Genomic DNA, 12,422 nt, shown 5'->3' with positions numbered 1-12,422 from the left:
AATATAAAAAGGGTTTAAGATAAATATATATACACAAAATATTGAAATAAATAATAATAATCTAAAAAGAAATAAAGTTAGAATAAAAATAAAATTTAGATAGGATTAAATTAGAATAGAAATAAAAATACAGATGAAAATTTGAAATTTAAAAAAAATAAAAAAAAGGTCAAATTAAAAATGTGCGCACAAGGAGGGGGATTAAAACGGAAATATCCCCTTTTAGAACGACATCGTTTATGCGCTTTATTTTTTAAAAGAGCCCAAGGACCAAATTAAAATAAAAACAAAATATTTGAGCAAAATTAAAAGATAAAATAAACCTAATTTTAAAGGATAAAAATGCGGAAGGACCAATTGGGCAATTAGCCCAATAACAGAAAACACGCGGATCCTTTGGCTGAGTCGGGTCGACACGCGGGTCCTTTTGTTTAAACGACGCCGTTTTAATGCTTATTGAATTAAGCAAAACGACGCTGTTTTAATAAAGGTATATAAGCTAAAAAAAACACCAAAAATTTTATTTCTAAATTATTTTAAAAAAAAAACAAAAGAGACGAGCCTAGAATGCTCTCCCCCTCCTCGGCCTGAACTCCGGCGACGATTGTCGGCCACCGCTGCACGCGCCTCACGCGCCACTGCACACAGTGGTCGGAGGTTCAAAATTCCTCCCCTTTCCAGGCGAATCACAGGTAAAATCTTTTATTTTTATTTTTTAAATATTCGCGTATGAAATTTTAAAAAGTGAACTGCTTTTCTCTTGATTTTCAAATCTGTTTTTGTCTACTATGTTTTGCATGTATAAAAGAGAAGAGAAAAAATAAAAGCAAAGATATATCACCTCTGTTCTTCGATAAATCGCTGTATTTTATTATATGTGTGCTTTTTTTTAAAAGAAAACCGTCCCTACAGATTAGAAAAAGAGGGTTTTTATAATCCTTTGCTACATTTTAGGAAAAGAAATCATTTGATTTCTTTCCAAATCTATTTCTTTGGTTGCTGTTGGTTCTTTCTTCTTTTGTAGGTGACGACGAGAAATCCGGCGGTGATGAAGGCTTGACAATGGTGGCGAAGGACCGGGCATTGACTGCGCCTTGGCTTGCAGCATTGATGGAGGGTAGCTGGGACGTCGTGAGATGGACAGACGCGTTGATTACATCGTGATCCGAGGCTGATGTCGGTTGCGATTACGAAGAAGCTTTGTGGCGCGAATCTTAGCTAGGGTTTCTCAGAAGCTGAAAGTAGGTTGGGCCGATTGGGCTAGCTGGTCTGTGTTTATTTATTGGGTCAAAAGAGTATTTTAGGCCTGATGTTAGTTTTAAGTATAGGTGTAATGGGGTTAAATGTAAACGGGTTTAGGTATTTGGGCTGTTTATTGTAACTGGACTTTAATAAATAAACATTTATTTATTTATTATTATTTTTTTCTGGTTTTAAGGCCCGGGTAAATTTGGGTTATTACAATGTTAATTTTTCATATTTAAAATTTGAGTAAGTAAAAGCCAAATCAGTCAACATGATTTTCTTCTTTCTTTTCAAGGGCCTTCTAACATCAATTTGAACCCGAATACGCATAAAATTTCAGTAACCATTTGATAAATTCTTCGTATCATACTCCAGGAATTTACCTAAGAAATTACCAAATTGCATCGCCATAGATTCTTTGTGAAAACCCGGGGGCAAGTCATGCACTTGCACCCACCAATCTGACAACACCAGAGATAAAGCCATTGGATCTTCATTCTCTTGAAGCCTTTGGAAGATCGGAAGATGATTGTTGAACGTCCAAAGGGCACCTGTAATTACTCGGTGGATATCAGCTTCATTAAAAAATTTGAACAGATAGCGTTTATCCCCTAGATCTAAAATTTAGACTCCCTCCAATGGATGCCAAAGGTTAGCCAAAGTATTTTTTATAGCTTGGAAGTTGACCACACTGGCAGTGAGAAAACAACCAACTAAACAAAAGCCAATCGATGGATTCTGTGCTTCTTCCCCAGCAGGAAGAGAGAAGGCATCCTCCTCCTCATCATCTAGACGCAACTCCTCCAACCCTTTTTCCATGACTCCCTTCAAAACAGCAAAGAGACCAAGACAAATCCCAAGAAAAAGATAGACCGAATTGAAAAAAATAGAGAAAAGACATATTGAAAAACCCTAGGAAAAAATCCTAAGAAACGTGCCAAAAATAGCAGACATAAACGTGCCAAAACAGCAGACTAAAAACCTTCCAATTACTATTTTATATGAAAATTGAATTTTACTAACAACTGCTATCTAAGTATTGTTAAAAACAAACAAATCCTTACAAATAGGTAACCTTCGAGTCGTTAAGTGTTGATGTAGTGATTCACTAAAAAAAAATAATTACATGACAACTCACGTTAAAAATGACCATTTGAAAGACCATAAAAGCAAAATCAATTTAGACTTCTATTCATAGTTTAAAACATCGGTGTAATTAACCTTACTGTAAGATTAAATGAACTCAGCTGTTTGATTTAAAAATGGAAGTCAACTACTCCTAATTTTTTTTCTTAATATTTGTTTCTATTTTGTTCGCATTTGCTGTGCAAGATTTGTCCGGAAAGATTCTGATTTCTTTTAAAAAATTAAAGTTAATTATAAAAATAGTCACTTTTATTTGCTTTAGATTACATTTTAGTTATTTATGTTTGAAATGTTACGTTTTAGTCATTTATATTATCGTTTTATTACGAAGTGATCACTCTACTGTTAAGCTTCGTTATCTCCCTAATGGCCGTCCTACATTGCAGTCCAAATAGGTTTTAAATATCAACTTAGATGTCCTACGTGGTAGTCCAAATTAAATTTATTTAATTAAAAACCTATTTTCATCTCAGTAACATGATATCTAAGTTGGCATTTAAAATCCAGTTGGATTGTTATTAGAGAGGTAATGGAGTTTAATGGTAGAGTGACCACTTCGCAAAAAACAATAACGTAAATGCATAAAATGTAACATTTCAAACATAAATGATTAAAATGTAATCTGCAGCAAACAAAAGTGACTACTTTTGTAGTTTACTCAAAAGATTTGATGCTTGATTTAGAATTAAATTAAATCGAGTATATTATTAAAACATTTTTATTATATTTTATAAATTATGATCAGCCATATATTATATAATCCAATAGTTGAGATAATATTGATCAAAATGGGCCCAATCAACCACATCAGCAATCCATCTCATGCAAACGACGTCGTTTTTAGCTCAACTTGGTATCTGTAGCTACTATTCACCACTTGGGTCGAGTCCCTTATTTTTATATTTTACTTTCACAAAGGAAGAGAGAAAATAATACATTATTATTTGCTATTGTTATTGGAAATAGATCGGATCGATAGGTTAAATTAATTGAACAAAAATAAATTAGTATATTAATTCAGATAAAAAGATTGAATCGATTTCTAAAGGAACCACTCAAAAATTAATAAACAATCGAATTTAGGATAAAATTTATAATTTTTTAAATGATCTTATTTTTTATAATTTTATTTATTTATTTATTGTTGAACTGGTGATCGAATTGAAAATGATGATCTAACCAATTCGACCACTGATCTAATTTTTAAAACATTATTTTTGTCATCTAATAACACATTATCATAGATAAAGAAAAGTAAAAATGACATGCTTAACTATCAAGTGTTAATGTTGCCTTTGCTCAATAGCAATATTAAGGTTTCGAATTCTGAGTTCTTAAGTCCTAAATGTTACTTTATGTAAATATCTAAGTTTTTATTTAGATTTATTATGATCAGTTAGTTTAAATTGAGTTAACATAGTTGTTGGTTAATTATTCAATGCCAGCAATGATTGATTCTATTAAAATTGTTGTAATTCATAAGAGATTTTCTCATTTGGGTTATATCAATCAATTACCATATACTGAATTTCATAAATGAAAAAATTGATTTGATCTACTTAAGTCCATTAAATATGTTTATATTTTCATTATTTTAAATATATATTATAATATATTTTAAATAAATATGTTAATCCACGGAACCGACTAATGTTAAGTTGGTTTGTTTAAGTGGTTTATATTATATAAGACAATCGATTTGATTATTGTATATGATTGTTGGTTAAGTTAGTTAAGATAAAAAAAAACCAATTGAATTAACCAAATTAACCATTTTCTTGCCTCTAATAATCAAACATGAAAAATACCAAGTGGGAATAGTAATGGTAGCTGTAAGAAATACCAAAGATAATTGCATTTCCATTTTTAGAGATTAATATAACATTATATTTTGTATAACATGGAACATATTCCAGCTTGTTCATACAATTTTGATTTCATATATCAAAGTGAAATAATGCAAATGCAAATCCTCTCATAAAAGGCCTTGTGAACCAACCTACTTGGGATTGATCAAGGTGAAGCTAAAATCCCATAGTTTTTTAGCCAAATCTACGTCTTTAGCCATAGAGCTTGGGGTACTTATGTTGCTGTCCATGAAAAATTCTCCACTAACACCTTTAACTTGTGGGTGTAATGCAACATAACATGTAGTGGCAGCTCCCTACAACCATACCAAAACAAAAACAATATATGGACTTGTGCTTGTATCTATCTTCTAATGAATCTCACAACAATTTGTAAAGAATAATATACCTGTGGAATACTCTTGAGAAAATATTTCCCAATCAAATGGAAAAAGCCTGCTTTGAGGAAATGTATTGGATCAGTATTTTCAAGCAATGTGTTTTTGGACTCGAGTGTAAGTGTTTGGATATAAGTGAATTCACTCGAAAGGATTACCATTCATGAAACCATTGTGGCGCATAATATTGGTCAGAATTGCTCCGGGATGAAGTGAATTTGCTGTAATCTCCACCCCATCTTCCTGTTTATGTACAACAAAAAAGAAGATTTCTCAGATCTCTCATTTGGCATGTTAATGGCGTCTTAACCGTATTCCGTACCTTTAGACGCCTAGAAAGCTCCTTGGCATGTAATATGGTAGCAAGCTTTGATTGTCCATAAGCATACCAAGAGGAGTATCTGTTAATTGGCAACAAATGATGAGAAAGAAATGGTTGAGCAATTTATAAAGATCTTGGACCAACAAAAACTGGTTCATTTACCCTGATTCATCGTTGATTTTGTCGAAGCGGATTCCCTCGCTATACGTAAACCGATGACCTATCGAAGATACATTGACAATCCTCCCTTCTATGTTGCTTTCGCGTGCTGTTTTTTTCATAGTCTCTGATAGAAGATCGGTTAGAAGAAAAGGACCTGCATGTCAATGTTACTACATCTCATTAGATTTGAGATTCATGTAGACATAACGTTATATGAAATATATGAACCTAAATAGTTGGTTGCAAATTGCAATTCGATGCCATCGTGCGATAACATGAACGGTGTTCCAACCCCGGCGTTGTTGCTTGCAAGCCAAGAAATAAAATGTTAGTATAACAGCAACTTTAATAATTCAACTTTGCAAGAATATGAAGTTCTTACATTAGTAGATTCAAGGGAAGATTAGACGATTGATATTGTGATGCAAATTTTCTTATTGATGCCAATGAGCTTAGATCTAATTCCATTACATCAATCTTAGCACCAGGTATTTCTTTTAGTATTGCTTCCTTGACATTCCGACCAGCATCCACATTCCTTACGGCCATAACTACGTGGACACCGCGCAATGCAAGGACGCGGGTTGTCTCTACACCAATACCGCTCGATGCTCCTGAAATGAACTGATATAAGTAATCGAAAGTGACAAGCATGCGTATTTAATCCATCAAGTTAGGCTCTCTACTCCACATTAATAGTGACGTGACCGGAAAATCCTGTCATATTCGGGGTTATTTGATTGGCGAAGACCCACCAACCTGGTACTCTACGAAAAGAAAATTTTCCCAAAACTATCCGATCAACCAAACAAAAGTTTAGCTTAAGAAAATGACAACTACAAGGATTAATGAAAGACAAGACAAAAACCCAGAAAAGAAAAAACCGAACCCGTCACAATGGCAGTGAGGGCAGATCCATCAATCCCTTGAGTAACTTCCTCTGCTGTAGAAGAAGAAGAGAATCCTGATGGTCCTTTACTTCCAAAAATCCACATGTTTTCTTTTGCAGTTTAATCTAAAAAAGCTACACTCTGGATTCACTTAATATAAGACACTTAGCAGGGATTGTTTTGGGAAAAAGTCTTAAACTTCACCAAATCCTTGATAATACAGTGGTTGACCAATGAATATAGTTCTTACAAAGCAACAATATCTTATGGGAAAAGAATGGAAGTGGAAATCATGACAAAACATTATTGACCAAAAAGAAACATAAAAGGACAAACCATGAAATACTCGTGGCTGTAGATTTTTGACTTACAAAAATATAAAAACGTGTTGGAAGTAGAAAATTATCAACTTTTATGGATTATAAATTATAATTATTAAATATTCTGCTTACGCCTGAAGATTCATTCGTGAGAAGATTTAAAAAAAAATATAAACTTGAAAATTGGGTACAAAAAATTAGACTCATTCTTTAAGCAAGATTTTTTTGGCCAATATCTGGTTTGACAAAGAAATTATGTTGTTATTTGCTTTTGTTTACTGCTGTTATGTTGTTATTATTGTTTAAATATTGTATAATTTTTGTTTTATTGTTAATTTTATTTGTTAAGTTGCATATTTAAGTATTTATATGGATTTTAATTTGTTAAGAAATATTTATTTTAATATTTTTAGTCTATTTGATATATTATATTTTAAAATTTATTTTTATATAAAAATAATCTAAAAGGAATTAATCTTTGGCGGGTTAAGCTTGAACAAAATTTTTAGCCTATTTTTTGAGCCGCATTAGAAAACAAGCCTAATTTTTTGCACTAACCCAACCCATGATTATCTCTATTAAGAATTATAATTATACAAATAACTATCTATTTGACTATTTTTCCCATCATTAATAGTTAAATTTAGACTAAAATGCCTAATAATCCTTTTGAATATATCGGAAAAGTACATCCAATTTAACTCTCTGGTCATGATGTGTACATAATTAAGTCTCTTGAATTTATTTTTTTTCGGTAAAGCGTTTAATGGACCGTTAAGTGTTGATGTAGCAATTGATTTAGAAAAATAATTATATGATAACTGATGTGAAAAATGACAACGTAAAGGATTTAATTTATTATTTTATAATATTCTAATTATTTTTATTATTTTATGGGACTTAATTAAATATTTAAGTTATAAATTTATTAAAATTTTATTTTTTAAAGTATAAATTATTATAGAAAATTTTAAATGTTATAAATATATTTAATATTATACTGCAACTAGTAGCTAGATATATATACAGATCAATAGGCAACTCCAGTTAGTTAGACCCATCAATTTGTGATTTGATCAAAGCCCAACTTTATTGGCTGTAACATGTTCGAATTTTAAAGATAAGATTATAACATAAACATAAAGAATACTAAAACAAAAAAGATAAATCAAAATCCGAGTCAAATCCATAATGAAAGCTTGCAACAATGGCAATGGAAATAGTATAGAGGGGAACATGTGGAGATAAAAAAGAATCCTTCATTGATAACTAAATACAAGCATATATCTCTAGGATAATTTACACACATTAATTAACACCATAAAACATAATCCAAATTAAGTGAAACAAAGAGTTGAGAGATACATCAGTGAAGTAGATGCACAAAAGGACATGTAGAAGAAAACTATGAAAAGATGCAAAATAATGATTATATCATTTTCAAGCTCTGGTCTTGAAAGGAATGGCCCTGATTATTATCTGGTGGTAAATTGCAGCAAGAGCAGCTCAATGAAGGGTCCAACCCGAAGATTCACGCAAAAACATAAATAAAACTTCAAATCAATCTCTAAATGCCATCAACATAGAGAAAGAATGGCCAAATGCAGAAGGATATATATGTACTTACATGATCATCCCATGCATGGTCTTTGTTAGAATTAAGTGACCCAAATTCTTATTTAAATAAAATACGATGGAAAATAAAATAAAAGTAAAATCCATATAGAACTAGACTTCTTTTATTTTATTTTAGAATAAGGTTTTAAACCTTATTAAACTCCATCTATTTTATATTGATTAGGATAAGGTGTTTCAATCCTACTAGAATATGGCTTTGCAAGCCTATAAATAGACATAGTCTATTCCTCTTGTATTTGAGTAAAAATTTTTCGACATAGTGAATTTTCTTCTCCTCTACCCGTGGTTTTTTTCCGAAAGGGTTTCACGTAAAATTTATGTGTTCTTTATTCTTATTTATTTTATTCTATTTTATTTTTCACAAATTGGTATCGAGCTTAGGGTTATTCATCTCGATCACGGTAATGGCGTCTTTGAAGTATGAAATTCATTGTTGGATCGCAACACAGATTTGCGTTGTGGCAAATTAAGATGGAAGCGCTTCTTGCAGATGGATCTAGAGGATGCCCCGCTAGGATAGATAAGATGCCTTCGACATTAATGAGATGAAGAGAAGAAGCGTAAGGATTGAAAGGCATTAACACAATTACATCGCATTTGTCCAACGAAATTTTGCAGGATGTGATGAAAGAGAAAACCGCCATTGCATTATGGAAGAGGCTAGAACAAATATGTATGTCGAAAACTCTAACAAGCAAGTTGCATATGAAGCGGCGTCTTTATGCTCATCGTTTGGAGGAAGGTGCGTCGATACCGAACACTTAACAAAGTGTTTAAAGAAATTCTCTCAAACTTGGAGGCCATGGAGGTTCAGTATGATAAGGAAGATCTAGGGTTGATTCTACTCTGTTCGTTGCCCCCGTCTTATTCAACCTTTAGAGACACGATTTTATATAGCCGCGAGTCTCTCACAGTTGATGAGGTTTATGATTCTTTAACCTTGTATGATAAGATGAAGCATCTTGTGGTTAAACCCAACTCTCAGGGAGAGGGTCTCATTGTTCGTGAGAGACAAGACCGGAATGTTGATGATGATCGTGGTAGAACACAGGAACGGAATCCTCGTGGTAAATCTAAGGGTAGATCGAAATCTTCAAACAGAGGTAAAACTTGCAACTTCTGCAAGAAGAAAGGGCACATTAAATCTGAAAGTGCTATAAGCTACAAAATAAGATTAAAAGGGAGGCTGCGAATCAAAAGGAAAACAACCGGAAAATTCGGTGAAGGCGATGTTGTAGAAGACTACAGCGATAGTGAACTTCTAGTTGCTTCATCAATGATTTTAAAGTAAGCGAGTGGATACTTGATTCAGTTGCACCTTCCACATGAGTCCCAATCGGGATTGGTTTACAACTTATGAAACAAGATCTGAAGGTGTTGTTTTGATGGGAAATAATGCTTCATGTAAAATCGCGGTGTTGGAACAATTAAAGTTAAGATGTTTGATGGAGTTGTCGAACACTTAGTGACGTGCGGCATGTTCCGAATTGAAAAGAAATTTAATTTCGTTGAGTACTCTTGATTCAAAAAGTGCAGATATACATTTGAAAGTGGGGTTTTAAAGATTTCAAAGGGTCCTTGTTGTGATGAAAGGGCAAAGAAAGATTGCCAAGTTATATGTTTTCTGAGGGTTCTCATTCATGGTGATGCATTGTCGCTTCCTCTTCCTTGTCGATGATGATATTACTAAACTTTGGCATATCGCCTAGGGCATATGAGTGAGAATGGCATGGCGAATTAAGCAAAGAGGACTTCTTAATGGGCAAGGAATTTGCAAATGAATTTCTATGAGCACCGTGTGTTTTGGGAAGCAAAGAGAGTTCGATTCACTAGAGGAATCCATAACACGAAGGAAACATTGGAGTATATCCATTCGATCGTGGGGCCGTCGAGTGCCTTCGAGAGGTGGAGCTAATTATATGCTAACCTTTATTGATGATTTTTTCGAAAAGTTTGGGCGTTCTTCCCGAAGCGTAAAAGCGATGTGTTTTCCACATTTAAGTATTAGAAAATTATGATTGAAAAGCAGACGGAAAAGCAGATAAAATACCTCCGCATGCACAATGGCTTAGAGTTACATTCGATGAGTTTAATAGATTGTGCAAGTCGGAAGGATCATGAGACACTTGACGGTTCGTCATACTCCACACAAAAGCGGCATTGCGAAGCGAATGAACGAACGATCATGGAGAAGGTTCGATGTATGTTGTCAAATGCCAACTTACCAAGTCATTTTGGGCGAAGACCTCTCTTGCATGTTTTTGATCAACCGATCTCCATCCGTTGCCATTGAGAAAAAGACTCCACAAGAGGTATGGTCCGGTAATCCCGCTAATTATTACGATTTAAAGATTTTTGGGTGTCCTGCGTATGCTCATGTTGATAATGGAAAATTGGAACCGAGATCCATTAAATGCGTTTTCTTGGTTATAAAGCTGGTGTAAAAGGCTATAAGTTATGGTGTCTGAAAATAGAAAAGTTGTGATTAGCAGAGATGTTGTTTTGATGAAACGCTATGCTACCTAACTTATCTCTTAAAGACTCTTCCAATAAAGAAAACCAAAAGCGGTGGAGCATCGATTAATCAGAATCAACTCCTCAAGCCAAGACAAAATTGAGAATAGAGTTGCTTCTTCACCGCAATACTCTATCGCCAAAAATAGGACAAGAAGAGAAATTAAACCTCCAAAGAAGTATGCCGAGGTTGATCTAGTTGCTTATGCTTTAAATGTGGTGAAGATATAGATGCGAATCAAGAGCCATTTAATTATTACGAGGCGATTAGTGTGAAGACTCGAAAAGTGGATGTTTGCTATGCAAGAGGAGATGGAATCACTCCACAAAAAAGAACATGGGATCTTGTAAAACTTCCTAAAGGTAAAAAGGCATTCGTTGTAAATGGGTGTTTAAAAGAAAGAAGGACTCAGGAGTTGAAGAACCCGGATATAAAGCAAGGCTTGTTGCAAAGGGTTACTGATCAAATTCGAGTGGACTTCACAGATGTGTTCTCTCCAGTTGTTAAGCATAGTTCGATTCGAGCTTTGCTTGGTATTGTGGCCATGCATGATTTGGAGCTTGAGCAGTTAGATGTAAAAGCGCATTTTGCATGGAGAACTTGAGGAAGATATTTACATGCAACAACCGAGGGTTTTATAGTCTCGAAAAAGAGGACTATGTTTGCTTGCTGAAAAAGTCCCTTTACGGTTTGAAACATCACCAAGACAAGTGGTACAAGAGGTTTGATTCCTTTATGACTTCTCATGATTTCAAAAGAAGTAGTTTTGACAGTTGTGTCTACTTTAAGAAAAACAAGTGATGGTTCTTTTATGTATCTACTTCTTTATGTTGATGACATGTTGATAGCAAAGAAAAGATAAAAGAGAGATAAGAAAGGTTAAAGCCTAACTAAGTGAAGAATTTGAGATGAAAGATTTAGGACCAGCAAAGAAGATACTTGGTATGGAGATTCTCGAGATAGAAAAGCAAGTAAATTGTACCTAAGTCGGAAGGGTACATTGAGAAAGTTCTTTTGAGTTCAATATGCAGAGTGCTAAGCTGTTAGTACTCCTTTAGCGACCATTTCGGACTTTCATCGGCCTTATCTCCTCAATCGATAATGAGATTGAGTACATGTCACATGTTCCATACTCTAGTGCGAGAGGATCTCTCATGTATGCTATGGTTTGTTCACGCCCGATTTATCATATGCGGTCGGTGCGGTTAGCGAGATACATGGTGAATCTGGTAAAGAACATCGGAAAGCGATTCGATGGATTTTAAGATACTTACGAGGCACTACTAATGTTTGCTTACAGTTTGGAAGAACTAAAGATGGAGTTATAGGGTATGTTGATGCTGATTTTCTTGGAGACCTTGATAGAAGAAGATCTCTCACGAGTTACGTCTTTACAATCGGAGGTTGTGCAATTAGTTGGAAAGCCACTTTGCAAACTACGATCGCTTTGTCTACCAATGAAGTTGAGTACATGGCGATTCTTGAGGCTTGTAAAGAAGCTATTTGGTTGAAGGGACTATTTAGTGAACTCAATGAAGACCTTCAAATCAAGACAAGATTTTGTGACGGTCAGTGCCATCTTTCTTACAAAAGATCAAATGTTTCATGAGAGAACAAAACACATTGATATTCGGTATCATTTTGTTCGTGATATTATTGCTCGTGGTGATATTGTTGTGAGCAAAATTAGCACTCATGAAAATCCTGCAGATATGATGACTAAGTCACTTCCTATAACCAAGTTTGAGCATTGCTTAGACTTGGTTGGTGTTCATTGTTGAAGTTAAACCCTTAAGGGGTTTTTGGAAGAAGCGAAGAACTTGTTTATTGAAAGTTCGCGATGAAGAACTTGTTCATTGAGAATTTGTGTCAAGGTGGAGATTGTTAGAATTAAGTGACCCAAATTCTTATTTAAATAAAATACGATGGAAAATAAAAT

The 12,422-nt window shown here is 33.9% G+C and overlaps 1 protein-coding gene across 1 annotated transcript; it reads right to left on the bottom strand.

Moving 5' to 3' along the window:
- Positions 1-4,246: 4,246 nt before the first annotated feature.
- LOC108482000 (short-chain dehydrogenase TIC 32, chloroplastic-like) lies at positions 4,247-6,234 on the bottom strand. Its single transcript, XM_017785105.2, has 8 exons — positions 6,010-6,234; positions 5,503-5,734; positions 5,349-5,425; positions 5,121-5,274; positions 4,959-5,037; positions 4,795-4,879; positions 4,648-4,694; positions 4,247-4,555 (listed from the first exon to the last, which is right to left on the bottom strand). Exons 1-8 carry the CDS (start codon positions 6,113-6,115, stop codon positions 4,391-4,393), a joined length of 945 nt encoding a protein of 314 aa, XP_017640594.1. The 5' UTR covers positions 6,116-6,234; the 3' UTR covers positions 4,247-4,390.
- Between the last annotated feature and the right edge of the window lie 6,188 nt (positions 6,235-12,422).

Source organism: Gossypium arboreum, chromosome 1, assembly GCF_025698485.1.
Source record: "Gossypium arboreum isolate Shixiya-1 chromosome 1, ASM2569848v2, whole genome shotgun sequence".
Classification (NCBI taxonomy): Eukaryota; Viridiplantae; Streptophyta; class Magnoliopsida; order Malvales; family Malvaceae; genus Gossypium; species Gossypium arboreum.
This window is presented reverse-complemented; position numbering and strand designations above follow the sequence as displayed.